This window comes from Epinephelus moara, chromosome 23 (genome assembly GCF_006386435.1).
Source record: "Epinephelus moara isolate mb chromosome 23, YSFRI_EMoa_1.0, whole genome shotgun sequence".
Classification (NCBI taxonomy): Eukaryota; Metazoa; Chordata; class Actinopteri; order Perciformes; family Serranidae; genus Epinephelus; species Epinephelus moara.
This window is the reverse complement of record NC_065528.1, coordinates 2,367,182-2,395,158: the sequence shown is the minus strand read 5'-3', so window position 1 is coordinate 2,395,158 and position 27,977 is coordinate 2,367,182. Positions and strand designations below refer to the sequence as shown.

General features: G+C 40.3%; 1 protein-coding gene across 4 annotated transcripts in view; it reads right to left on the bottom strand.

The window, feature by feature from the left end:
* Positions 1 to 2,071: 2,071 nt before the first annotated feature.
* The window catches only part of LOC126384769 (DENN domain-containing protein 5B-like), a 123,293-nt gene continuing 97,387 nt past the window's right edge, over positions 2,072 to 27,977 (bottom strand). For 2 of the 4 annotated variants that reach the window (XM_050036043.1, XM_050036045.1), the window contains 13 exons: positions 26,690 to 26,842; positions 26,298 to 26,379; positions 26,117 to 26,198; positions 24,003 to 24,131; positions 21,109 to 21,230; positions 19,419 to 19,564; positions 17,858 to 17,899; positions 16,457 to 16,575; positions 15,526 to 15,713; positions 14,865 to 14,947; positions 9,310 to 9,436; positions 8,713 to 8,887; positions 2,072 to 7,046 (listed from right to left, as the gene is read on the bottom strand). In XM_050036043.1, the coding sequence (XP_049892000.1) occupies positions 6,863 to 7,046; positions 8,713 to 8,887; positions 9,310 to 9,436; positions 14,865 to 14,947; positions 15,526 to 15,713; positions 16,457 to 16,575; positions 17,858 to 17,899; positions 19,419 to 19,564; positions 21,109 to 21,230; positions 24,003 to 24,131; positions 26,117 to 26,198; positions 26,298 to 26,379; positions 26,690 to 26,842 (1,632 nt within the window). In that variant the 3' untranslated portion in view covers positions 2,072 to 6,862. The remainder of the gene's footprint in view (positions 7,047 to 8,712; positions 8,888 to 9,309; positions 9,437 to 14,864; positions 14,948 to 15,525; positions 15,714 to 16,456; positions 16,576 to 17,857; positions 17,900 to 19,418; positions 19,565 to 21,108; positions 21,231 to 24,002; positions 24,132 to 26,116; positions 26,199 to 26,297; positions 26,380 to 26,689; positions 26,843 to 27,977) is intronic. The other 2 variants (XM_050036044.1, XM_050036046.1) reach the window with 1 other exon arrangement.

Here is a 27,977-nt window from a genome sequence, read left to right as displayed (position 1 = left end):
ACATTTAACATTTAGATTTATATTTAGCATTTAGATTTAACATTTAGATTTAGATTTAATATTTAGATTTAACATTTAGATTTATATTTAGCATTTAGATTTAACGTTTATATTTATATTTAGCATTTAGATTTAACATTTAGATTTAGATTTAGATTTAATATTTAGTTTTAACATTTATATTTATATTTAATATTTAGATTTAACATTTAGATTTAGATTTAATATTTAGATTTAACATTTAACATTTAGGTGCCACATTTAATATTTAGATTTAACTATTTAATATATTTCTAAGTTAACAAATATTGCTGTAAATGTGGTAAAAGGTGACGTTAAAAAATATTTGTTTGAAGCTAAATGTGGCAAAATGTTGATGTTATTTTCAGCGTGAGACACTTTACAAACGGCACCCCATACACACACACACACACACACACACACACACAGAGTTTTAGGTGTATATTTTAGCAACAGTGTGTCTTACTGCCGCTTCTGTGGTATATCCACTTGCAGATACTTGATATTGGACACATTAACATACATATTACCAGCAATCATCATTACATATCTGTATAAGACAAATCTACAAAAGAAAATAGGAAATTATTAGTTTAACTTGATAGTTTTTTATTGGTAAATTATACTTTTTTATATAGTTTATGTAGAATAAGTTTATAATTTGTTTTAGATTGACACTGTTTTACAAAACCAATAAACCATGATGGAGATGGGTTTGCCTTATTTAGGGCATGTATTATGTGGAAAATAGCACCATTTTTGTTTTAATGTGAGTTCTTCTTTGAACATGGGCGTATTTCCAGGTGGCAGTCGGGCCCCTCCACCCCATGGGCCCCAGTGCAACTGCACCGCCTGCACTGTCTATATTTACGCCCCTGTTGCAGATGCATGCGATTACCAATTTAATTTATTGCGCACTGGGATTGGTTCATATAGCCTATATGAGCTCACAGGTAACATGAACCAAATGGCTACGCAGATGGCGACGCCTTTGGTTCAGTTGATTGAGCGCAACGATACTCTGTAATGCAGCCATAATCTTGTCTACAATGAAGCAAGCAGAGGCGACGCGCTTGATCGCCTATATAGCTGGTGCTGCCCGCTTGATTAGTTTCCAGTGCGCCTCATTAGACTTCAATTTGATCAATTTGTCAAGTATCTGTCAGATTTTCGGTATATAGTGGGAGGGTACAGCCTGTGGTCTAGTCAGAAAAAAGATATCCTCAGTTAGTTAGCACCGTTAAATGAATGAATGAATGAATGGATGAATAAATAAACCTATATATTCATAATATTCAATATTCATTATTATTTTTCATGGTTAATTTTAAACTAATGATGTAATTTGCGCAAGGAGTCTAGATGTGAATTATACTGCAACTGTCCATTTAAAAAGCATAATTTTGGCCTAATAAAGCTCAAACTGTGACAGGATGAACAGAGCGCATCACTAAGGGACAGCTTACCAGTGGTTCAGACCACTCTATACCTTTCAGAAGATATAGCTTCACTAAGGAGACTCTGGGAAACAGCCCGTAAACTTAAGAGAGACCTTAAGATACAACTTATGATGCACGTAGCGCTACGAAGGCTCTGGGAAATGGGGCCTAGGACGTTTAACCAGCAGCTGAATTATTCACAGAGGTCTCTTCTTCTCTGAAACAGACAGATCAGCTGATTCAAACACTAAGTAAAGCAGTTTAACGTTAAAAATCTGTGTTTTTCTGACAGCGCTTGTCACAGATGGGCTTCTAACTACGCAAATAGCCCTATCTCAAGTCAGTGTTTGGTTTGTCCGTTTTGGGCTACTGTAGAAACATGGTGGACTCCGTGATGAAAACCTGCTCCATATGTTAATACAAACAGCTCATTTTAAGGTAACAAACACAACTGTTCTTATTTTCAGGTGATTATACACTAAAGGAAACATATTAGTTCCATTTCTGATTTCAGATCCCCCTAAATCCTACAATGGACCTTAAACATTTGTAAAAGATGGACACACTGTTCACATAAAGTGTAGTTCATGGACATACACACAAACGGTTGAAACCTTTGACACACTGGGTGTTTTTATTGAAATATGCATAATAAATATCAGAACAGAGAAGTCAGTCCAAAACAGACGTGAAACTCCATTTGTCTGGTCGCTGTCCATAGCATTTCCTGTTTGAGCAGATCCACTCGGGGTTAATACCACTCGTTACATGAAGTGTTCATGTAATGACTTGGGTGTGTAATCCACCCAGTAAGCATTGTGCAGTAGTCTCAGGAGAAATCTCAATCGTCCAAAATGCATCTCCTCCTCCAGAAATCTGCCCTGTAGACTGAGTCGTCTGCGGAAAAGTTTGTAGACAGACACGTCCAGGATGAGACGGGGGGAGCTGTTATTGTGCTTTGGAACTGTGGACAGTCCTTAAGGTGAGGCATTAGGGGCACAGCAGCAGGAGAACACAGGGTTAAAACATAATAAAAACACATCAAGTGGAAATAGTGGTTACTGCTTTAAAGACATGAATGTTTCCACAGGCTTCATCAACCTGAAAATACCAGTGCTGCTGTCTGCCTGCCATGGATTAACATTAAATTAATAAATACATGAAATCAAGACATTCAAAACAAATCATGACAGACTGTGGCTCCCTCACACTCAATACACCACAGAGAGAAAAATACTACAGGGAGCTGGGGTTGCAAAGACTTTATCGCCTCAGAACTCATCTTCCATCTAGAAGTCATAAGCCAGAGTCACGATAAATACATCTCAGTCTACATGTCAACATGCACTAATGAGAATATTTACACCATTTCTCAGAAAGGGTTCATTTAGACGGCGGTAAGTCTCTACAGTGGCAAAATCTATCATGCAGCTTAAGTTAAACAGGAGAACGAAAAATAGTTGTTACCACTCATCTCTGCTGGCTGCTGCTAAGGTTGAGTTTAATTCTTCCTGTTCCTCCCTTGGAATCTGACAGAAGTCATGTTGCATTTATGTAATATGGGAATTATCAGCTGGCTTGTAACATCACACACTTGTATCAAATGAATCCATTGTATGCTAAAACATAAAAGGATAAGACTAATATAGTTTTCATTTTAACAAATCCCATGAAAAGACCAACACACACAGTAATACCCATGTGCCAAAAAAAGAAAAAAGAAAAAAAAGAAAAAACGTCCTATTGCAGTAAATGCCCTCTTGTGAACAAAATGTGTATTCATCCACTGCAGAAAATAGTCCCCAACAAATGTACCGTTTCCTCCTGTGTTTTAAAGATTTATGTTAGGGATGCACGATATTGGATTTTTTGCGGATATCTGATATGCCGATATATAACAACTTATTTGGCCGATAATCTGTATATCTATGTTTTTCCACCAGCAGATGGAGACATGAAATAGGATGCTTTCAATGTATGTAATATTCATTCATTGTGCAAAATAAGAAAAAGCATGTTGGCTGATTCTGATAGTTAATTTTAAAGCCAATATCTGCCAATGCCAATGACATACCGAAATTATCATGCATCCTTAATTTATGCCTTTTCTAACAGACAGGGCAGGGAAGTCAGAAAGTATTGAAATGGGCTAAGGTTACAGTCACGTGTGAAATTAACACTAGTGAATATTCGCCTCCAGTTTACTTCCATTCAGTGTGAGCAGAGGGGCGAACTAAACATTGCTAGCAGAAGCAAGGCAAATTTGCATCTTCGCTTTGCGTGGAGTTTAACTTTGGTGGACTTTGACTGGCGAAGTCACAGCCTCAACCAATAGCAATGGAGTATGTGTGGGGGAGACACTGATTGTTGCCAATACTGAAAGATAATGGCCATGAAAAATACAAACCACCCCACATGAGAGATGCTGTCTGACCGGCAGTGAGTCGGACACAAGCATTAGACATTTGAAAATGGAATAGCTTTCTGTGTTCATCACACCCAGCACTGCCCACATTAGGCACGAATATGACCTCCGCAGATGAGTCACTTGTCTGCATTCACTCGTATGATCGTACATTAACACCTTATTGGTCTTGGTCTTGTCATGGGATTAGTTGCCAAAAAAAACCAAAACAGGATAACACCTTTAAAATTTAAGCATTACAGCTATCTTATTTTTATGTCCAAGACGGAAGAACTACTGACACCTGCTGTTAAGTTTGACATAAATGTTGCATTACAATACTGAAAGCACATCGATGGAAGGATTCATGCAACATATTGAAGCCTAATGCATTCACTTGAGAGTACAGTCATTTTAGTTTGAATGGAACAAAAAAAAAAAACTCTTGTTTTTCTGAATTTAAGTCAAAAGTATTAATAAAAAAATAAATGAATAAATAAAAAAACGAGCAGAATTTGTCATAAAAATGTCAATTCGGAAAAAACAAGCAGAATTTTAAAAAAAACTTTTGTCATGAATCTGACCTAGAAATGTTAATTCAGAAAAACAAAAGCAGATTTTTTTTAAACTTTTCTAATGAAACTGAGACAATAATGTAAATTCAGAAAAAAAAACAAGAAGAGAATTTGGAAAACCTTTCTAATGAATCTGAGAAAAAAAATTTGATTAAAAGAAAAGCTGAACTTTTTCCTCAATGAAAACTTTTCCCAGAATTCTAAAATAATATCATTAAAAACACAAAAACAGAGATTTATTTGTTTTTCTCAAGTGAATGCATCATGCTAATGTAAACATGTCCCATAGGTAGACCAAACTGCAAGCGGTTGATTCTCTACAAACTCTCTACTGTTAGCATTTCTATCTCAGTCATTACTACATTCATTTAGAAACAGGAACATTTTGCTTACTTGCGTAAAAGTTCTCTCTTGACCTTGGGAAAAATACTTCCAAAATAATCATAACTCAAGGTCCACTTTATAGTTTTTACCACCAGAGGAAGCTAGTAAGTGAACCTTGACTTCAGATTATTTTGTTGAACATTTAATCTGTTACTGAAGTGACAATATTGGCATTGATAACTGTTAGGAAAATATAAATTAATGTTTGAGGCACACACGCATTCTTACCAGGATATACATGCACTCTTACCAGGACAAACACACACACACGCACACACACACACACACACACACACACACACTCTGTTACAGTACACTACAGAAACCAGTTGATCACTTTGAAAACATTAAGTCGAAAGATATAAAAATAAATGCAGGGCAAAAACATGCACCAGAGCATGACCATCCTTGAAATATGACACACACTGAACCACACACACACACACACACACACACACTGGAAACAGCATTTTAAACAGCCAGGTTGGTGCCTGTAGTTCAGTAGGAATGTCCATACAGCCACAGGTTCAGCTCCAGACTCTGAGCCACATCACTGACATCAGTTTTTGTGTTCATCCGTAGGCTGAACGAAGAGAAAATGCCCAACACAAGTCCAGTGAATCAAAAGAAAGAGAAGCATGGAGAGCTGGTGACTCTGTAACACTCAGTAGGTTACAGAACAGAATCCTCGTTCTAGTGTGTCACTGATCGCTCAGTCTCTTCCTGAGATAGTCTCTTCTTTCCATGTCCCATAGGCATGCTTGCTAATGCTAACGCTAACATGGGTGTAGGGATGGTGGCGCTATAATCGCCAGTTGCAGGCAGGAAAATAAATCTATCACACAGTTTTTGTACCTTCTGAAGGCAGACTAGGCTACACAGCTACCATGTCTTCTGCTGCTACTTACATTTAAAGAAACATCAGTGGTTTCCCCCCCCCCCCCCCCCCCCCGTTTTTAAATCTACAATACTGTCAGCAATTTTCCAAAGCGTACTTTATGTTTGTTTGATTTTCTTCCCTCCAAGCAGCCACTGTGTCAGTTATTTTTAGTACACTGTGAAAATCAACTTGCAGAAACATTAACTTAACATTAGCTTACTGTTTTTAGCACTTAACATTACATCAGCATTACATGTTGGTACATTTTAAACAACATCCATCCATCCATCCATCCATCTTCTAACCGCTTCATCCTCTTGGGGGTCATGGGGGGGCTGGAGCCTATCCCAGCTGACATTGGGCGAGAGGCAGGATACACCCTGGACAGGTAGCCAGACTATCGCAGGGCTGACACATAGAGACAGACAACCATTCACGCTCACATTCACATCTACGGACAATTTAGAGTTATCATTTGACCTAATCCCCAGTCTGCATGTCTTTGGACTGTGGGAGGAAGCCGGAGTGCCCGGAGAGAACCCACGCTGACACGGGGAGAACATGCAAACTCCGCACAGAGGGGCTCCGACACCCGGGATTGAACCGGGAACCCTCTTGCTGTGAGGCGACAGTGCTTCAGCAGGACTATAGGGCTTGACAGTAGGAAAAATATGAAATACTCTGATGGATTACAGTGAGCTTTACGTTGCTTCAAGATTTTTGGTGTAATGAAAAAAAGTGTCACGAATGGCTGCCGGGAAGGTAGCAAATCAACCTTAAACACAGTTTGTTCTGGAAAATTCTACACAGTAATGTAAGGTAATTGGGATTTGTAGTTTATGAAATAAAACATGATTAAGCACTGCTTGTAATTCAATTAGAAAGGGTCTTTCAGAGCCACAGGCGGGGTAATAATACTGCATCCAAGCTTATGGCTGATCCAAAGCCCTGAACTCTCACAGGAAGCAGTGGAACTTTTTGCTTTGGTAACCAAATGTCTCTTCAGTTTTCATTTCTTGTCCCTCACTTTCTCCTTCCCTTGTCATGTGTCTAATCCCAGAGGCTAAAAGTGGAAGGGTGGGTGAAGTTGTTGGTAGTGAGGAGAAGTTTTAGAGGGAAAATGTAGAGCTGAGTTGCAGCCCAGTGGTGTCTCTTGGGGCTAAAGGTCGACGCCTTTGACCAGCGAGGCTTCCAGTGTGATGGGAAAGTCATGGAGCGTCTCCAGGACTCCGATGAGGGCGTTGACAGTGGTGCGGTCTCTGAGCAAAGCTGTGTCCTCATACATCCTCAGGATCACCGGGCACTCCACCAGCAGGGGGAGCCACTGGGGCAGTAGCCGGTCTCTGCAGAACAAATAGTAAAATGACGTTTCTACATCTGTGGTTGGAGTGATACATCAGTACATACTGACCCTCAGCAGAATGCCTATGTAGTGCAGGATGCCAACTGAGATAAATGTCACCGATGTTGATGACTGTTGAATTTTTATTTTCTTTTAATATATAGAAAATAAAAGGATAGGACCAAAAATGTTTTTAACTTCTTACCCCTTTTGAACAACAATGATATTATCTGAGTAGCTTATTTGTTGCTTATATGTGGCTGAAGATTCCAGGTTTTTTTTGTGTCTGTATTATTTTAACCCATTCAATAAATTGACCTAAAAAAATGAAAATAAAAAAATCTGGTAACACTTTCTATGAAGACCACATCTATAATGCTTTAAATGGTCAGCCAGAGCCTTCAGCTATCAGGCTCCTCTCCTGTGGAATTATCTTCCTGTTGCGGTCCGGGAGGCAGACACCGTCTCTACATTTAAGACTAGACTTAAGACTTTCCTTTTTGATAAAGCTTACAGTTAGGGCTGGCTCAGGCTTGCCTTGTACCAGCCCCTAGTTAGGCTGACTTAGGCCAGGGCCCTCCTATAATACACCGGGCACCTTCTCTCCTTCTCTCTCTCTCTCTCTCTGTCCTTTGCTTACACTAATGTCCTGTTACTGCATCTCGCTAACTCGGCCGTACTGCATGTCACTAACTCGGCTTCTTCTCCGGAGCCTTTGTGCTCCACTGTCTCTCAGATTAACTCATATTGCAGCGGTGCCTGGATAGTGTGACGTGTGTGGTTGTGCTGCTGCCGTGGTCCTGCCAGATGCCTCCTNGAGGGTCATAAGGACAGAGGGATGTCGTATGCTGTAAAGCCCTGTGAGGCAAACTGTGATTTGTGATATTGGGTTTTATAAATAAAATTGATTGATTGACTGATTGATTATAGGGCCATTAATGGTGCATTATAATGCATTTATCATGCTCTATGACTACACTCACGAACACACATAATAATGCTTGCTGATGCATTATATCAACATTATAGATGTGACTTATGATGAATTATAAGTGTCAAGTGTCTTATGGATCCTCTTCACTAGTTATAAAGTAAAGGTTGACTGATGCGGCTTATGATGCATTATGAATACCTGCACACGCCCATACACAATTCAACAATCAACTGTAATCAAACTGTAATAGTCCATGCATCATTGTATGTGTTAAGTAAACTTAAGTAACTAGCTACATTCATTCAGTAACCGCTTATCCTCTTGAGGGTCGCAGGGGGCTGGAGCCTTTCCCAGCTGACATTGGGCGAGAGGCATGGTACACCCTGGACAGGTCACCAGACTATCACAGGGCTGACATATAAAGACATTCACACTCACATTCACACCTACGGGCAATTTTTTTTCTTAAAGATATTTTTTAGGGCATTTTTTGCCTTTAATTGACAGGACAGTGAAGCGTGAAGGGGGGAGAGAGAGAGGGAGTGACATGCAGCAAAGAGCCACAGGCTGGACTCGAACCCGGGCCGCTGCGGCAACAGCCTTGTACATGGGGCGCCTGCTCTACCACTAAGCCACCGACACCGCACCTACGGGCAATTTGAGTCACCAATTAACCTGCATTCATTATAAGGAGGGCAGACACGTTCCACGTAGTTGAACAACAGCAGTGTACCTGGCTCCGAGGCAGACCAGCAGCTGGAACTTCCCATCCTTGCCAATGTTCCTGGGGGTGGAGTTGATAGCGTTGACGTAGTGACAGAGTGATTGACAGGTCATCCCCAGGGGCTCGGCGGTCTCCTGAAGGTCTCCCATCTGGTCAGCTGACTCCATGTAGGCAACAGCCTTCTCTGCAGAGGGAAAGGAGGGCATGTTTCCTTTCACACTGTGCTTTAGCAGCTAAACAAACACTGCTGTGAGTGAAGAACACTGGGCATGTGTTCTATACAGTCACCTAACACAACTTTCTACAAATATTCATTTTGTCCAGACATAAACTGCTCTTCAGTGATACTTCAGTGATGCAACTCCTTCCCTTTTCACAAGTCTTTTCAAAAAACTGCAGCAGACATATAGCAGACTATTAAATAATAACAATATACATGTGACAAAAATGTACACAGATGGATATGCATGAACAAAAACTGGTTTAATGAATAAAATTAGATTTTAAAAAAGTGAAACTAACACATTTCCCCATAAATCTCTTGTAATGGGCCAAATAAACATTTCATCTTCTCAGCAGCAGGTGGCACTGTCACTCCACACTCACCAACAAAGTCCCACACAAACATCGTCTTCTGGAAGAGTCGGGCAGACTTGAAGCCGTGATGGAAGAACTGTTCCAGAGCTGTCACCAAGCTGTTCTCTCCACACAGCAGGACGGTCAGGCTGCCTCTCTGCAGCCACACAGCCAAACAGCAACACATGAAACACACACACAGAACACAAATCAGCAGGATGAGGAGAGGCAACTGAGCTCTCTCTACATAAACTCTGCCTGTGCTTTAATTTAAAATTACTGTGGGTCTACAGCTATATTTACTAGTACACATACTATGATATAGGGCTGGGCAATATATCAATATTATACAGACATCATGATATAAGACTAGACATGGTCTTAGAGCTTGGATATGACAACATGGTAAGTTGTCTTTCTTGGTTTAAAGGCTGCATTACAGTTAATTGATGTCATTTTCTAAACTTATCAGACTGTTCTAGCTGTTCTATTGACCCACTTGGTCATTATATCCACATTACTGATAATTATTAATCAAATTTATCCTTGTATAGATATATTATTATGGTATACAAGGGTAAAATCCTGACAGTATCATTTTCAATACCATATAAAAAACAGATGCTCATCTTCCTATTTAACTCAGATGGAGAGGCTGTATTGAGGATGCATTGTAAGTAGCACACAGCACGCGCCACCAGGTCAGTCTGCACTGATGGAAAAAGTAGCTGACGTGAAAAACATGGTGACTACAAGTGGTGGGGATAACGTAACAGGACTGTCAACAACCAGCAATAGCAGAGACAGACCACAGGGAAAACTGTGTTACTGTGTAACACTTTATATCTTTATATCTGTCATAATATAACACTACATCATATTCATATTCTTATATCAGTCTGTATACATATACATGTAAATATCGTTAGAAGTGAAGATACCCCTTGCTTAGGTGTGCCTCTTTCCTGGGTGCCAGCCTGTGCAGGATAAACCCCAGTGAACCAAAAGAAATCCAAGGTCCAACACACATCAGGATACTCAGACTGACACTTATTGTACTGACAGCTTACATTAAAAACAAGCATGTATGCAGTAATGTATGCCATCTGGATCTTCTTATCCTTACCTAAGTTTAATTGTCTCTCATTATCTCATGAATAATGAGAATAATATTCATAATGACATTTTGTATGGTAGAATTATAGTTGCTCTTGCCTTTGTTGTTGATGTTATGTAGTGCACCTGTCTGATTCTTTGATTGCCAGCAGGGGCCTGTATCACGATGCAGGATTAATGTCTTAGCGAGGTAACTTCAGGGTTAACCCTGGGTTTTCAGTCTCACGAAGCCGGTTCAGTTCTTATCGGGGTAGATCACCATGGTAACTTACTCTGAATGGCTATCCTGCTCCGGAGCAGGGTAAGTTCAGGGTTGAATCTGATCCTATAAAAAGCACCACCCACTGGCCAATCAGCTGTTCGGAAAAAATGACACCGCTGACAGAAATGCAGCCCAGTCATGACGGGAAGTTTAATTCATTTGATTGATTTTGATTTGAAAGTTTATTTTGAACAATAAAAAAGAAAAGAAAGCAAGAACAACAGACAGTGAAAAGACTGTTCAAAAAGCAATTAGTGCCAACATTTTGTTTTGTTGGAGGAAATGATCCCTGTTAAAGATAATGGGCCTAATTGACAGCTTTGCTGCTGGAAATGGGGAAAGTAGCCTATCATGTCTACACTTCATGGTGTTTGAGGGATTTTCCTTTTTGTTTTTTAAAGAGGGAGACTAGGTATATTTTTGCGCAGCTGTTAATTTCTAACTCAGCTCAATATCAGGATGATTTTATTCAGACTATCAATTTGGTGTTGATATGATTTAATTGTGGCGTCAGCTTTAAGCTTTATTGTAGCATATAATGTTATGACAAAGAAGACCTATTTATCAGACGCAATGATGTTAGACGATAATTGTAATACACACAATTCATCTGCGCAGCATTGATTTCATGGGATTCAAGGGTGTGATCAGTGTCAGATGTACAGGTACAGGTACTGTAGCTACTTGAACCAGTGATGAGTAATTTAACCTACACTTAATTTTATTTGCTACCTTGTTTTGTCTTGATTTTTCCCTCTCTCCTCCTCTATTTCTTCTTTCCTTAACCATTTTTTTTCCTTCTCTATTATGTGATTTCATTCATGTTTTGACAGGGGAATTTCTTTGATAAGCTTTTAGTGGCTTCTAACCTCTCCGGCACTTTTCTTTTTTTTAATCTTGTAAATTTTATACTGTCTGTTTTTAACATTATGTACAAATAAACTAATCTAAACTAAAACTAAACATTATTCATCCTGTTATGCGTTGCCACGCATGTTTCCTCCTCCTGCAGCTGCCACGGTGTTGGCCTTTTCTGTAATGTTGCTTTTCTCCTCCTCATATTTTAGTAGAATTAATCTCTGATCCTCACGAGAAATACTTTTTTCCCCTCACATACGGCGCTCTGTGAGGATTTTCAGTGACACTGCGCTTCTCTCATGATTGTGACTGGTCAACTGCATGCGCGTTCACGGCTCTTGATAAAGCAACCCTGGGTTGAGTTACCGAGTTGATATCCAGCGTCGTGATACCGATTATCCTGATTGCCATTATTAGGGTTAGTCAACCCAGGATAGGTCTGGGTAACCCAGGAAAGGTTGATCTCGCTTCGTGATACAGGCCCCAGGTGATGATTTAAAAGACACACCTGATGGCAGTTAAGCTCAGAGCAAATCTGATGAAGCAACAGGTGAAACGTGTCGTTTGCTCCTTTTTATTTTTAATGTAAGCTGTTTATAAAATAAGTGTCAGTCTGAGTATCCTGGTGTGAGCTGGAACTTTGATTTGTTTTTGGTTCAGCTACATATTCTTACACATATCCTTTCTATTTATACTGTGCAACATTCCTGTGAAGTTTGTTACTGTGCAATATTTTACTATATTTTACTGCAATACTGATATATTTCCATTTTATTCTAATAAAGTTATCCTGTGCCACTGTCAATTATGAACATAAAGTATCTATATAAATAAAAAGTATATATAGTGTATACAGAACGATATGATTTTATCTTATATGTATTTTTGCCGTGTTTTTGTCTTGTCTCACTTCATTGATCACCTAATGACTTTTTTTCTTATCTTCTGCCTCTGACTCTTGCGCTGCTGTGACATGTAAATTTCCCCACTGTGGGAGTAATACAGTTTTATCTTATTTTATCTGATATGTTGAACTTGCCAGCAGACAGTTGCAAAATGACTAATCCATGAGTTACACAGCAATGTTATTATTCATTTGGAGTCTTTGTGTCTGTGTCCACTCGATGAATCTAAGTCTATATTCAGCTGCTAAATATTTACCAGCTAACTGTGTGTGTCTGCTGTTTGTAGCGTACAGTGACTTTTCAGAGCTTCTTCTCCAAAAAACAGCAGAAAACAACAACAGGAGAGCAGTGAGAGTGAACCAGAAGCTGTGGGCTGGACAGATAAACACTGAGCTGACACTCTCTATTAAGATTCATAAAGATGAGGGATGCTACAAATTCAGCTGACCATTCACTGAAGCTTCATCACTAACAGTCACAAATTTTTGATTTTTGTCCAGTTAACAAATCAAGTCCTAATCCTTTTATGAAGTAATTCTGTAGAGCCAATTTTGTTAGATCCTCATTAATCCACCTGCAGCTGCCCGCTGCCCAAGAGTAGAATTAAGTGAGCCAGGAGTCCCCTGGACTACTTCTAACTTCTCTCCCACTGAGGCCCTGTCTACATATATACAGACATTTTCTGAAAAAGTATATTTCCTCTATGTTTTGGCCTCTCGTCCACACACAAACTGAGTTTTAGGTCCCTAAAACTGAGGTGTTTTAAAATGCCTTTTAAGGTGAAGATTTTTTAAAACTCCAGTTACTGTGTATCTGTATGGACATGTAAAATGGAGCATTTGGGAAACCATTCTGTCAGTTCCTCAATTCATGCATGCCCGTTGTTGCTTTGTGTATTGTGTAATTACTGCCCTGTAATTGTACGCCTCTGTGCACCAGTCAAGTTTCTCTCCCAGATTACAAAGATTATTCTGTGGAAACATGGATGCTTCACACACATCTTTCCCCTGACAGCACAGAAGATCTATACAATCAGCACAGTTTCAAGGTGGACACCCAAGATTAGTGTCACCAATTCAATATCTGAATCTAATCAGTTCATTATTGAATCAGAGCAGATGTTTGTGCCAAATTTGAGGAAATTCCCTAAAGCTGTACTTGAGATATTGTGTTCACGAAAATAAGATGGACGCAAGGTCACAGTAACCTTGACCTTTGACCTATGACCACCAAAAACTAATCAGTTCATTACTGAATCTGAGCAGATGTTTGTGCCAAATTTGAGGAAATTTCCTCTAGCTGTTCTTGAGATATTGCTTTCACGAGAATGAGATGGATGCAAGGTCAGGCTGACCTTGACCTTTGACCACCAAAATCGAATCAGTTCATTTTGGAGTCCCGGTGAAGATCCAGGTGTCCTTGAGATATTGCGTTCACGATAAGTGTGGATGTACAGACAACCCAAAAAACATAGTGCCTCCGGCCAGGGCTATTGCTGGCACGGAGGCATACAAATGGTGGTTTGTTTATGTTGGGTTAGCACCGCTTGGTCTTATGACTACACTTAAACTTAGTATTGCTGCACAACGTCACAGATGAACGGAGTCATCTACTGCGCTTTATTTGGTCCACCAGAAACAACGGTTTTGGATCAGGCCCGGTCATATAACAGCAGATGGTGGGACACTTCCCAGAGTGGGATTGTTGTTAATGATGAGTTGAAGGAAAACTTTCGCATGCCCAGAGCATCACTCATATCACTGAGTGAGTTCCTGAGCCCTTATATTGAAGGGGAATGAACGTCGATGAGACCTCCGGATGGTGTTTTGAAAAAGGTAATGTTTTGTTCGCCTGTACACTTTACTAGCTTTTCAACAAGAGGAGACTTTGGCAGCAGGTTAATGCTGGCGAGTGTTAAAATGTCTCCATATGTCATGGTGTAGACAGGGCCTTAGGTGCAGCTGGTTAGCACTGAAATCCTTATGAATCTATAGGAGTTTATCCGAATTGGGCTAGTTAGGAACCAACATTTGGACAGCCCCAGAACATGATCTTACACTCTGAGACTGCTGATGCTACAAATCCTTTTACCGTCTTATAGGATTTCGAGTCTTGCAGTGTTCTCCTGGCTTCACTGTGGCAGATTTTCAGCCTCTAACTACATGAAACCAGTGCTGTCTGGTTCATGGCCTCTTGCTCTCCACTCTTGACTCTCTTTCCATCAGTCCACTGACAGAGAGCACTTAGTGAGCTGTGGCTGTAGGACTGCCATTAGAACAGCTATAAAACACCACTTTACCGACTACATCATGAACACAGTCAGTGGATGAAGACAGAATTAAATGATGAAAGGTTCAGAGAAAGTATAGCAGTGATGAAGCTGCTAAAAAATGAGTTCATTCATTATCAGGCAGACACCACTGAGACTGAGATCAGTCACTCACCTCTTTCTCTGGCTTGTGGAAGTGTTTGACGATGTTATTCACAGCCTCCCCGATGGCCTCTTGGATTTGTGCTGATGTTGGTTCTATAATTAAGAAAAGAGTGTCATGCTAGTGTTGGAGATATCGGCTGTAGAGATGCCTGCCTTCTCATCAATATAATGAATCAAGACGGCACTCTGCTTGTGGTGCTCAAAGTGCCAAAAAAATGCATTTGAAAAACTCCACAGTAATGTGTCTTTCCAGAAATCATGACCCGGTTACTCAAGATAATCCACAGACCTAGAGCAGTTTGATGTAGGAACTACTTTCTGTCTACTGAACTACACCCGCCAATTGTATCAATACGCAGCAGGAAGCGTGCATCCACTGCTAGTTCACCTAGCACCACTAAGCTAGCTAACATTACAGCTCAGCTGAGTAGGACGCCATTAATGTTCACATCTCGCACTGTCACAAGGCTCTTGTCCATGAGTAGATGCACACTTCCTTCTGTGCAACGATACAAAAAACAGGTGCTACATGAAACTTTAAACTCCCTGCTAGTTATTTTGTCCTCTCTACATTAACTCTACTATTTACAGTCAGAATTGTTCTGCATCTGAGTTGGCAGCTATCAGGAGTTGAAAGCATTTGATGCATGTGAGTCCTGACAGATACTGACTGTATCCTCGTCCAGACAGTGATGTGATGCTGATGCGTCTGGTCTGGGATGGCGAGCGCTGCAGGGGGGGTGTACGGCAGCCTCTCCCAGAATCGTCTTCTCCGCTAGGCACCACCAGCTCACCGATCAGGACCCTCTCCAAGCTGCCATCATCCACGCCCTTACCAAGCCACCGACCACATGGAAACCTGGAGGGGATGGAGACAACAAAGTGCTGAAGGGTTTAGATGGACCTGCTTTTGTCTTGTTACTACATTATATTTATTTCTTTTCTTTTCACTTCCCCCATGTCTTGACCTTTTGTTGTTTGCATTTGTAATATTAATAACTTATATGATAAAAAAATTGATACTTAGCACTGTGAGATGATTAGATATTGCCAAACCAAAAATACTGCCATACTATGCTGTATCAATTTTTTCACCCCACCCCTAATATTCATGTAGTGTGTATTTTTTAGAAAAGGACAAAAACCTCGAAGAGAGTTTATGTTTCTGGATCCAAAACGGATCATTTTTCTAAAAAGAACTTTGATATTCGAGATATTTCAATAAAGAATTAAAACGTCAACCTCAGCACTAAAGGAAAAGTCAAGTAATCACCAAAGTGTTAGGAATAATTATCTGGGCACCGTGGATATTTATACAAAATTTTGTGCTGATCCATGTGGTCAATGTTGAGATGTTTGACAAGTGAAAACTCTGACCTGCTGGTGGCAACAGAGGAAAAGTCAGAGGACCATCAAAGTTGTTGGAATGTATCCTCTGGGGACCTTAGATATCTGTTTATCTATCTATCTATACCGATCTGTACAAAATGTCACGGTAATTCATCAGACTGTTGTTGAGATATTTCAATCTGGGCCAAAGTGGTGGAGGGACCGACTATCCTGAGCTGCTAGCACGGCTAAAAACACACAGGCTGCACTCACCTGTAGGTATGCCCTGTGATCTCATTGCGCACCATGACACAGTCCACCAGCCATTTAGCCAGAAGGCCAGCGTTATCATGACCCAGCTGCGCAGTGGTCAGCTTCCCCAAGTTCTGACACTGTTTACAGACACACACACACCAGAGAGAAAATGTAGTTGATGCAAAGCATTTTAATAATATCATAATGCAATATCAAATCCTACTTTCTATACTTTATCGGTGTATCCTGATGTACAGGACTGTTACTACAGTGCTGCTGCTGTCTGCCCTTGAACATAAAAAGTGCCTACTTCCAGAATGATTATATTGGACTGTCTTTAAATTAAAGTGAATAGATCTCTCAGTTACCGTAAAACTTCAGTTAATAGCCCAGGTTATTATCTGTTTAAATTTGTGACAGGCCTCTATATAAGACAGGCCTTAATTCTTCTCACACAAAACTGTTGCTCAGCAAAGGTTGGGAAATACAATCAAACTGTTTATTAAACCAGTATGAATATTACTTATTTAAAAATTAGGCTTCAGATAACATCTCAACTATGAATCATTCATTTGATCTAGCTCCAACAGACAAGGCATCAGCAAGAGAGTTGTTGCACTAGAGGATTACAGCTCCTGACATGCTGACACAACACCACTTTATCCTGTTAAAACAATACTCCCAACTTGGGTTCATTTTTATGAAAAACACTTTTGATTCTTTTGATCTGAGGACCCTTATGGACTAAAGGAATATGAATAGCTTACAGGGTAATTGAGGAATGAATACATAATTTCAGGTCGCCAACAACCTGGTTTTATACATATGGAGAACTTCCATAAAAACAATGAACTACTTGGCAACAAGACCGGGAGTCTAATTGAGACTGGAGTTTATTTGTCAAAATGTGTAGCCACATCGGGCTAGTAAAAGGCACCTGGCATTTAAATGAAGTTTTAGGGTAGTTCAATGTAAGTGTGTTATTAAGAAGATGAAGAAGAATTAGTTGGATTCAATCCTTAAACCTTTTCAAGGATGCTATCCCCGAATGCACTGTGCTGAAGTTTCCACACTTAGTAAGTCAAAGCATTTAGCTTCATTAAATTATCTATAACCCAATCTCTTAGTAGTTTTAAGCAGTGCTCATACTTACAGTACAGGCATGAAATATACTACAGACAGCACTTAGATTCAAGGGTGTGACTGTAGCTGAATTAAAGGTGCTGTTCTATTCTTAAAGCACTTTTTAACAGAATAAAAGGCCAACTACAACCCACTCAAAAGTGAAATGAGGCTGACTGCATGACTGCAATGCCAACAGGGGAAACGGGCAGCAGGACAACTGGAACAGAAGCATTCTAAAGAGACAGATGGAGATAATGGGAGATGGATGAAAAGGGAGCAGGGGCTTCCTCTAACCTTGAACAAGGCGCAGATGTGTGTGTGAGGCCTGAAAGCAGACTGAGGGACACGAAAACACTTATTAGGACACAATGGATGGACATCAAAATGAAGGCGTGTTGATCTCAAAATCGAAAACAAAAATGTCCGCATGCAAACGGAATAAAAACATCACCTGTGTCAACATGCATCTGAACAGACATGCAGTGTGAGAAGGACAGTAAGAAGTCTCCAGCCCCATTGGGAATGGATTTATGTCTCTAAAGTAGGTCAGGTAATTTTAACATCACCTCCACTGGTCAGATCAATTTTCTTTATTTTTTGTGAGGTAAATATGTTCTTTAGATACACAGGATCCCTAATTATGAATTATTTTTCATAACTGGAGCACGGCGGCAGGTTGACACTTTGTGCAGGAAGTCAGTTTGCCGTGAAAGACGTTGGAAACCTACAATTTAAAAAACATATTATTTCAAAAGTGTTCCACAAATCAGTTAATTCGCCTTCATTTCCTGAATCAGCTAACATTAACGCTATTCATTCATTCATGGTTTTCAGCTTACAAAAATAGAAAGTCGTTAGGCTATGGCATGTTGTATTTGTGGGGAAAGTGTGTCCAGCAAAATACAAGTGTTTTGTCAGTGAATCTGGCGAGTTTTAATGGAGCTGATTTGTGTACCTGTATTTGATAATGTCACTATTGAGCCATGTTTAATGTGTGTTTCAGGTGTGTTTTTAATCAATCAGACTCTATAGCACGTCACAGAAATCTCATCGTCTACTAGTGTTTTGGAGGTGTAACTGCAAAGCAACAAAGACACACAACTGCACCAAGTATAAATACTCACAATGGCGTGGGCCATGTGTGTAGACTTCGGCATAGGCTCTGCATAAGAGCCCATGCACAACTATAAATCTGTCGCTACGGCACTGATTCCATACAGAAGTATAATCTCGCTTTACACTTTGTAAAAAGTGCATTATGATTTGTTTAGGACACAAACATCAAAATTAAGGACTTAGGACTTGTCCGTCTTGATTTGGGACTTGAGTGCAAAGACTAGAGACTTATTTGTGACTTGCAAGTTAATGACTTGGTCCCACCTCTGGGTTGTGAACAAACCAGCAGTTAATTCAGATTATCTAAACCACTTCATTTGGAGGTCAAACTGAAAGTGAGTAGGCCTACACCTGAAATGTAACTAGTAATTGTATGTGAGCATAACTACAGTCAGTACGGTAGTTCACATTTGAAGCAGGAGTTTAGGATTTAAACTGTGATAAATGTTCACAACAGACAGTCGTGAGAGATAGGGCTGATAACTGTGTGACAATGACCAGTCTATCTAACTTTGAAATAAACTGGAATGACCTTTTAATGAAAAAGTAAAACTACCTGCAGTTCTTTTAATGTACTTGCTGCTAGCATGCAGAGTGTGATGATGTCATAGTGACAAAGGAGCTGAACAGAGAGAGTGGAAGTGACACACAAAAGCAGACATCACCCAAACTGCACCGCACTCCACAAACCAGTGACTGAGTGCTCAGCTCATGAGGAGTTTTAGGTCACACTACTCACATCAAAGGTCATCTCCAGGACATTCTTTGGGATCTGCATGATGCCCGAGTCTCCCAGCTCTCCTGACACACACACCCAGGGGTTGGAGGTGGTCATGGCGTTGCTCAGTTTTTTGATGGGGATGATGACGACTCGATATGGGATCACTGCAGGGGAACACCACGGAACACCACGTCAGCGGCAGAACAGAGGAGTAAACACTAACATGCTCATTAGACTCAATCTAGGTTATCTAACTGGGTCAATTTAATTATGGAACCAAAGATTCACACTGCAGCAGGGAGGAAACAGAATAACACATCAGAGACTTCAAAGCATCACCTGTGGCTGCACACATGCACAGTCCGCATGCGCAGTGTTCATTTATCTGATAGAGAGGCTCAGCTGTTCTGGCAGCTGAATAATACATTGTGTTTTAAATCTTTGATTAAATTGTACATACATCCTCATGGTTTATTCATACTAATAGCTCAGCCAGCCATTGATCCACATTCATCTGTTATTAACCCAGTAACTCAGACGGGAACAAGCGGGAAGAGGAGTCTATGGTAATACACAAGGCTTTAGATGTTCTGCAGGTGGTGGTTTATAGATGCCTACAGCAGTCAGTGAGGATACATTCCAGATTTTTAAAAAGCTACATCTTGTCTTCATAATTTCATCCCTCCTTGTTCTAAGCACCGGAAACATTTTACTCATCAACTTCACTACATCAACGCAACTTTTAAATGTATATTACGCATGATTTTCTCAACCCCTCTCAAACATTTGTGTGAAGTTTCGTCGTAATTAGCATTGAATTCTTGAGTAAGGGCCAAAAACATGTTTTGTGAGGTCACACTGGCCTTGACTTTTGACCACCAAATTCTAAGCAGTTTATTCTTCAGTCCAAGTGGACGTTTGTGTCAAATTTTAAGAAATTTCCTCGAGGCTTTAGTGAAAAATTACATTTACAAGAATGAGACAGACAGGGTCACAGTGACCTTGACCTTTGACCACCAAAATCGAATTAGTTCATTGTTAAGTCCATATGTCCATATGTTTGTGCCAAATTTGAAAAAACTCCCTCGAGGTGTTCTTAAGATATCGCCTTCACGAGAATGGGACGTACAACCCAAAACAATGCCCCTGGCTACAGCTTTCGATTGCGCAAAGGCATAACAACAATTTATAGACTTACAAAAAAGCAATCCATCTCAATCATCACTTACTCTGCCCTCTGCCTGTATTTCCTTATTTTCTAATAATTTTGCTATGTTTGGGACTTTCCCAGACACAGACACAGCACAGCAGTGACCAGGCGCCAGCAACATGCAACCAAGAGCAAGCTATAAAAATTGTGAATACAGCACTAAAAAAAAAAAAATGCAAATATAGCAAGGACAAACAGCAAGCAAACAAAGCTCATTCCAAAATGAAAGTGATTCTGGGGTTGGCTTTAACTTTCCCTTTTACGAGTGAGCACTGAAGGAAAGTATGGGGATGAGGAGTGACATGGAGTTGGCCTGTTTTTTGGTGGACAGGAAGGTGCCAGTGGTAAGATTAGTTAGCTTCCTAAAGCCACAGCTGTTCCATATAACAAATAACATTCCTGCAGTAGTACAGCGTGCAGTGTATGTACAAGAGGTGTACAGAGGAGGAGACAGGTGAATAGAGGTCAGAGGTCACATGCAGCAGAGGGGGAACTCACTGATGGTGGTGAAGACGCTGGTGAAACAGAAGTAGTCGACAGCGTTGAGGGAAAGCAGGTGGAAGAGGAACTGCTCCTTCTCCTCCTCACAGCGCAGGAAGGCGTAACGTTTGTACAGCTTCCTGTAGAAAAACCACAGCACAGCATAGCCAGGTCAGGTTCAAATACACCAAAGTATCACTAGGATGTCTCCATCACCATCTGAATATTACCATCTGCTGTTCAAACTTTACAGGTATATATGTGTTTAAGTGAATATGTCGGTGTAGGCATATGTATATGCTTATGTTTTATTAGTGTCACTTTGTGTTTTCAGCTTGAAAAGTGCTATACAAATAAAGTTATTATTATTACTATCATTACTATTTACTGTCTTAATATGTTTGAAGAACTTCTCAGCATGTGTCAGATTTGTGTTTGGATAAGTTCTCATGTTAGGTCAGGTGCTGGCTATGGATAGCCCAAGCGTCAGCCTCTGGGGCTGAAAAATGACACACAAGTGCTTGAAGCTGGCTCTAAAACTGAGTCAATTCCCAGCATCAGCGTGTTTACAGTTCATGAGAGTTAACTGTAATGTTTTGGTCACCTAAAAAGTCTTGTTCAGTGGACTAAAAGACGTTCTGAGGAGTTGAATGTTGTTTTTCAGGTAAATGCACATTATTTTCAATGGTTTGAAGCCCATTTTTTTGCTAGCAGTACTTAGCACTAGTCCTATCACAGTAAATCATAGATGTACATGCACCGTGCTACCCAAGCTAGCAGCTAGAGTTAGGGTTATCTTCACAAGATGATGACGGCTAAAATGCCAGACTCAAGGCTTTAAAAGGGGAGTCCACAAACCAATAGATGACATCACAGTGGCTATCTCTAATATTTTATTTTGTCTATGGGATAGCATGTATTAACTGCTTCTATCACAAGTAAACCAGAGAGGAAGAAGCAATGTGACTTTTGTAGGTGTTTGTTAAACTTTGTGATAATAAAAAAAAATTAAAAAAAATAGAATATGGTAACTTTAGACTCTTTCTTTGTTTGTACACAGTGATAACATTTTGTGGGCGGTGTAAAACTGGTGGCAGAAAGGGACGGTAGTGGTGTCGATGTGAGCGCCGAATAAAACGTAAAAAGAAATATAACGTTTACATTTCCCATTTGATTGCAATGAGTTGTTTTTATATCCATGACTTTATGATCTACTTGTGGCTGCTGAGACAATAGCCTATATAATGATGTTATAATTAAATGAAATGAAGACAAAACTTTATTTTCTACTACACATAGATCATAATGTATGGATGTATACTTAAGTGTCTATGATCTTGCACTAACAAACTAACCCTGAGTTGGGACACTGGGTCAAGGATCCAACTAAAAGGCAGTAGAAGTTACAGTGGCCGGACATCTTCATATACCTTGTGGAAAAACCAAGTGTCTATATGAGGGAATAACTCAAGGTGCACAAATCTCTTGATGCATACAGTTTTGTTCTTTGTGGTCACGTCCAGGATGTTAAATACCGAGATTTGTCAAATGATTTTTGTTTATTATGGACAGACATGCTGCCAAGCCTGCAACAGCAAAACCATTTTTTGTACCAGGCTGTAAACATGTTTATTTCAGCTGTAAAGTTGGGCATTTTAACATGGGGAGCTACGGGGATCGACTCGCTCTTCGAGCCAGCCCTCAAGTGGCCATTAGAGGAACTGCAGTTTTTGGCACTTCCTCGTCAGCTTCATATTTTGGCACACACATTGCTGTTAAGTGAATGCAGCTTAAATATGCTCATTGCTGCCTATGGTGGCTGATGGGGAGAAACACACTCACTGTACAAGTCTGTACCGTAATCTTCCACAAGGGGCAGCAGTGAGTGTATTCCAGCCAAGTGAACCCCAGTGAGGCTTACTCAAAGCTTACTAAAGGCCCATTTATGCTCAACGTTAAATACGGATCCAGATACGGACGGAGTCTTCTGTCCGTGCTCCGCGTTCATTTCGTCCGTATTTCTGCACGTTTCCATAAAGCTTACGGATACGGGCCAAACAAAGCAGTACAACCGGGAACCGTGGGGACAATGTTGCTGTCACTACCCGATACGTAGCTCTAGTGAGACACGAAGAAGAAATAACAATTCAATTTCTCTCATCGGCAGTACTAGAGAAAAGAATTCTCCGTCCTCCAGTCACGATGTATTTAACAGCCTCACCGACCACCGCCTCCTACAACGTTGCCTCTGTTTTTGTCTTTTATGCAAGAGGTACATTATCAGTATCTCCTCCACAGTCGCCATGTGTGTTTTTGAGTTTGTTGTTGTCATAAACTTTTGACGCTGGGCTGCCTCCTGGTGGATATATTGGTTAACATCCATGCCAACGTAAAGGGCGCATGGAAGTATGTGGGCAGTGACGGTAACATCGTTTGAAACGGACGTATACATTTTCATACGTAAAGGGAGCATAAATGAGCCTTTAGACAAGCTACACAGTGTGAGGTCTATGATCCATGTGAGTAAATTTTCAAACAGTATATTTTGCGCTCACAAGAGAAAAGATTTTAAGGATGGGAACAAATAGTTGGTTTGTCAGATACATATCATATCTATTTATCATACCTGATAAAGAGCAGCCACAGTCTCCCATGAGATGGATGACAAAGAGATTTAATAGCACTCACAGAGAAAGTGGAATTTCTCCAAAAGCTGTAATGTCAAATCTAAGGATGTCTTCACAACTTTGATATAATATTAAATTTGTTTTAATTAATAATAACTCATCGTTTGGCACATGCAACGATATTAGTCCAGCTACTTGTCAGAGAATAACATGGAAATAAATCTCACCTATCAAAAGCACAAAGTGTGTGTATGTGTGAGTTTGGTTGATCATATGTGTGCTCACTTGGTTAAGGCTTGTCGGGACAGCAGCTGTTTGAGGTGTTGGGAGAGCAGCTTCTTCTCCAGGGACAGACGGATCCAGGCTCTTGCTCGTCCCACATCTGTCTTTATCTCTGACATGCTCTGGATATGCCTGAGGAGACAGAGGACAGAGAGATGGAGGCTCATAAAAACAGGCACCCTGGCATAAAAATCCACCCTCATCACTCTGACGTTCAGTGACTCTCAGGAGTTGAGTGATAAACTACTGTAATTTATCTTTTGGTGTCCCCACTTCCATTAACCTGCCTTATCTGCTTTTTTTTAAGTCAATGTGTGGATGTAAAGGTATTTTAGCCACCTACAGAAAACACAATAACGGTTTGAATGTGCGCTGTGTATGGAATATTTTCAGTGCCTTGCCTTGCTGTATGGCCTAAATTCCCCACCTATGCCTGCTTCAAAGCCACCATACTCCATTGACAACTAGAATTACCATCACATGGTTGTATGCCTCCACACACCAGTCATGTTTCTCTTACACTTTACAGTCATGTCTATGAAAACATGGATGCAACAACAGCACAGAAGATCTATACAATCAGCACAGTTTCAAGGTGGGCACCCAAGATTAGTGTCACCAGTTAAGTATTTGACCAACAGTCTCCCCTTCTGTTCCTGAGATATGAGGTTGAATAATGGCCAGAAAAGTGTGTTTACAGAACATCATGATGTTACAATGAAAATGCCATAAACTGTCATCGCTTCATTATTTTATCCTATTAGACATTCATGCAAAATTTTGTCATAATTAGCGTATGAATTCCTGAGTTATGGCCAAAAACATATTTTGTGAGCTCGCATGACCTTGAGCTCTTAGCACCAAATTCTAATTATTTCATAGTTGTGTCCAGGTGGATGTCTGTGCCAAATTTTAAAAAAAATTCCCTCAAGGCCTTCCTGAGAAATCACATTTACAAGAATGAGACAGACAAGGTCACAGTGACATTGACCTTTGATCACCAACATCTAATCAGTTCATTGTTGAGTCAAAGTGGACGTTTGTGCTAAATTTGAAAAAAAAAATCCCTCAAGGCTTTCCTCAGAAATCACATTCAAAAGAATGCGACAGACAAGGTCACAGTGACGTTGACCTTTGACCACCAAAATTTAATCAGTTCATTGTTGAGTCCAAGTGGACGTTTGTGCTAAATTTGAAAAAATTCCCTCAACGAATTCTTGAGATATTGTGTTCATAAGAACGGGATGGACGGACGAATGGACGTGCAGACAACCCGAAAACATGCCTTTGGCCATGGCAAGGCATAAAAAGGCATTTTAGTTCGCGGAACACAGAAGTTGCTGGTCTAGCACTGCCTCAATTAGTTAGTTAGTGTTATTGTGTGTTTTGGTGAATCTGATCCAACCCTTTAAACACCAAAGTCCCACAGCAGTACAAACTAACTGATCGAGGCAGCAGTAGAGCAGCAGCTCCTGTGTTCAGCAATGTAAAATCGCTTTTTTTCTAAATGGAGTCTGACTTTGAAAAGCTGACATAATGGCTCCTGTTCAAAGTTTTTTTGTGTTTTTTTTTCTTACTTGAAACTGGGGTCTAAGGCAAATTCTGAGGATTTTAGGTTATATTAACCAAACTGACATGACTTGATTCCTTCATTTCCCAGATTGCTTTTCAACAGCACCTAGAGACAGAGGGTTTTGTGCTGTATATTAAGCACCAGACTGTAGAGTGAATTTGGCATAGTGGCCACAGTGAGAGCTGCAGGTCAGGTGATTATTTTCTCATTGTATTACTATTTGGTCTATTGAATATCAGGACAGTAGTAAAAAAGTACCAATCACAATTCCTCATAGAGCAAGTTGACATCCTCAGATGTCTTGCTTTGTCTGCCCACCAGTCAAAAACCCAAACATATACTGTATTACTTTTGTTATCACTGACAGTTGCCTGTGAGTTATCTGTTCATTTACTATATGGTCAGTGCAAAGACACAGCTTCAGATAGAGGAGCTAATTCTCTGATTCTGATGTCAGGTGTTGGTGTCAGAAAGCAAATCTGACATCAGGTTACTGGAAGTGGAAAATATATGCCAATGTGCATGTAATTCAGCAATGAAATACCTCATATCCTGTATGAGCGACACACGTAGAGACGGCATCGCTATGGAAGAGTCAGACTTCCTCCTCTCAGGGACATGTGACACTGTTGAAGAGACATACAGGATATGATGGCTTTGTTACTATCAGAAATGTGTGTTAGATAACACAGGGCAGACAGTGAGTGTGTATGTGTGTGTTTTACCAGGTGACTCAGCCTGCTGCTGCTCCAGCTTCTCCTCTCGGGCCTGGTAGTGCAGCAGGTGGGACCACAGGGCCGACTTTCCCTGAGAGGTCACACAACACACATACAGACAGCTAAAGCATCCACTGATGAGGAGGAAGATTATACACACACAAAGAGGATTTATCAGGCAATAACCTCTTAACCTCAATATCCAATATGATCATACAAACCTGATTAAGCACAATGCGTTTATACTGACAGCAGAGTGTCTGTGTGCCATCAGATTTGCTTTATTATAAATGTGTAATGCATGTGCACAGGCTAGTGACAGTATGAAGCTTCATGTGTTTACCGGAGTGTTAAAGTGTGTGTGTGTGTGTGTGTGTGTGTGTGTGTGTGTGTGTGCTGACCTGTTTGACCTGCAGCCCGTGGCTCCAGATCCTCTCCAGCAGGTCACATAGGCTGGCGATCAGAGTGTTCTCCTCCAGTCCGGTGATGTTGGCCTCACCGTGGCCCAGCTCCACTGCCTCCCGGCCCATCTTCTCCACCAGCATACGTTTGGTCTGAACACACACACACACACACACACACACACACACACACACACACACACACACACAAATGCACAAAGATGCTGTTTGAATAAGCAATAGGAGTGCCAGGATAACTATACATATGTTTTGAAGGGATAGTCCAGATGTAGAGTTCGACAGATCATCATCTGGAATTATTGTTTTTTTATTGTTGAATAATGCCAGTGTACTGAACATAGTGCCATGGTTGAAACTCAATTTTTCAAAGTTACAGAGAGCATTTGTCTTTTATTATTCTATTTCAAACTCACTTATTTTTCAAAAAAGCTAAATAATTATACTGAGGAATCCAGAAAATGGACTGGAATTACAGCCCCACAGCTGTATGCCTCCACACACCAGTCAAGTTTCTCTTAGAGTTTACATCTATGTCTGTGAAAATATGGATGCTTCACACACGTCTTCCACCTGACAGCATAGAAGATCTCTGCAATCAGCACAGTTTCAAGGTGGGCATCCAAAATGAGTGTCACCAATTCATTTATCTGACCAAATGTCTCCTTTCCTGATATCACATTGAATAATGGCCAGAAAAGTGTTTTATGTAGAACATTATGATGTCACAGTGAAGTTGACCTTTTTCGACAAAAAATGTCATCACTTCATTATTTTATCATATAAGACATTTATGTGACGTGTTGTCAGAATAAGCATATGAATTATTGAGTTATGGCCAAAAACATACTTTGTGTAACAAGTCACACTGAGCTTGACCTTTGACCACAAAATTCTAATCAGTTCATTCTTGAGTCCAAGTGGACATTTTTGCAGTTTGAAGAAATTCCCTTGGGGTGTTCTTTAGATATCAGGTTCACAAGGGTGGGACAGACAGACAACCCTTAAACATAATACCTCTAGCCATTGCCGGCACTAAGGCAAAAAACTTGATAAATAAGTAAAGAAAATGCATAAAAAAGTAATAAAGCCTACCAGGTGATATTTTATAAGGCAATGTCATATGGATTACTGTAAATTTATTATGTTGATCTGTTCTGTACGACATCTATTGCACGTCTGTCCGTCCTGCAAGAGGGATTCCTCCTCAGTTGCTCTTCCTGAGGTTTTCCTAGAGGGATTCCTCCTCAGTTGCTCTTCCTGAGGTTTT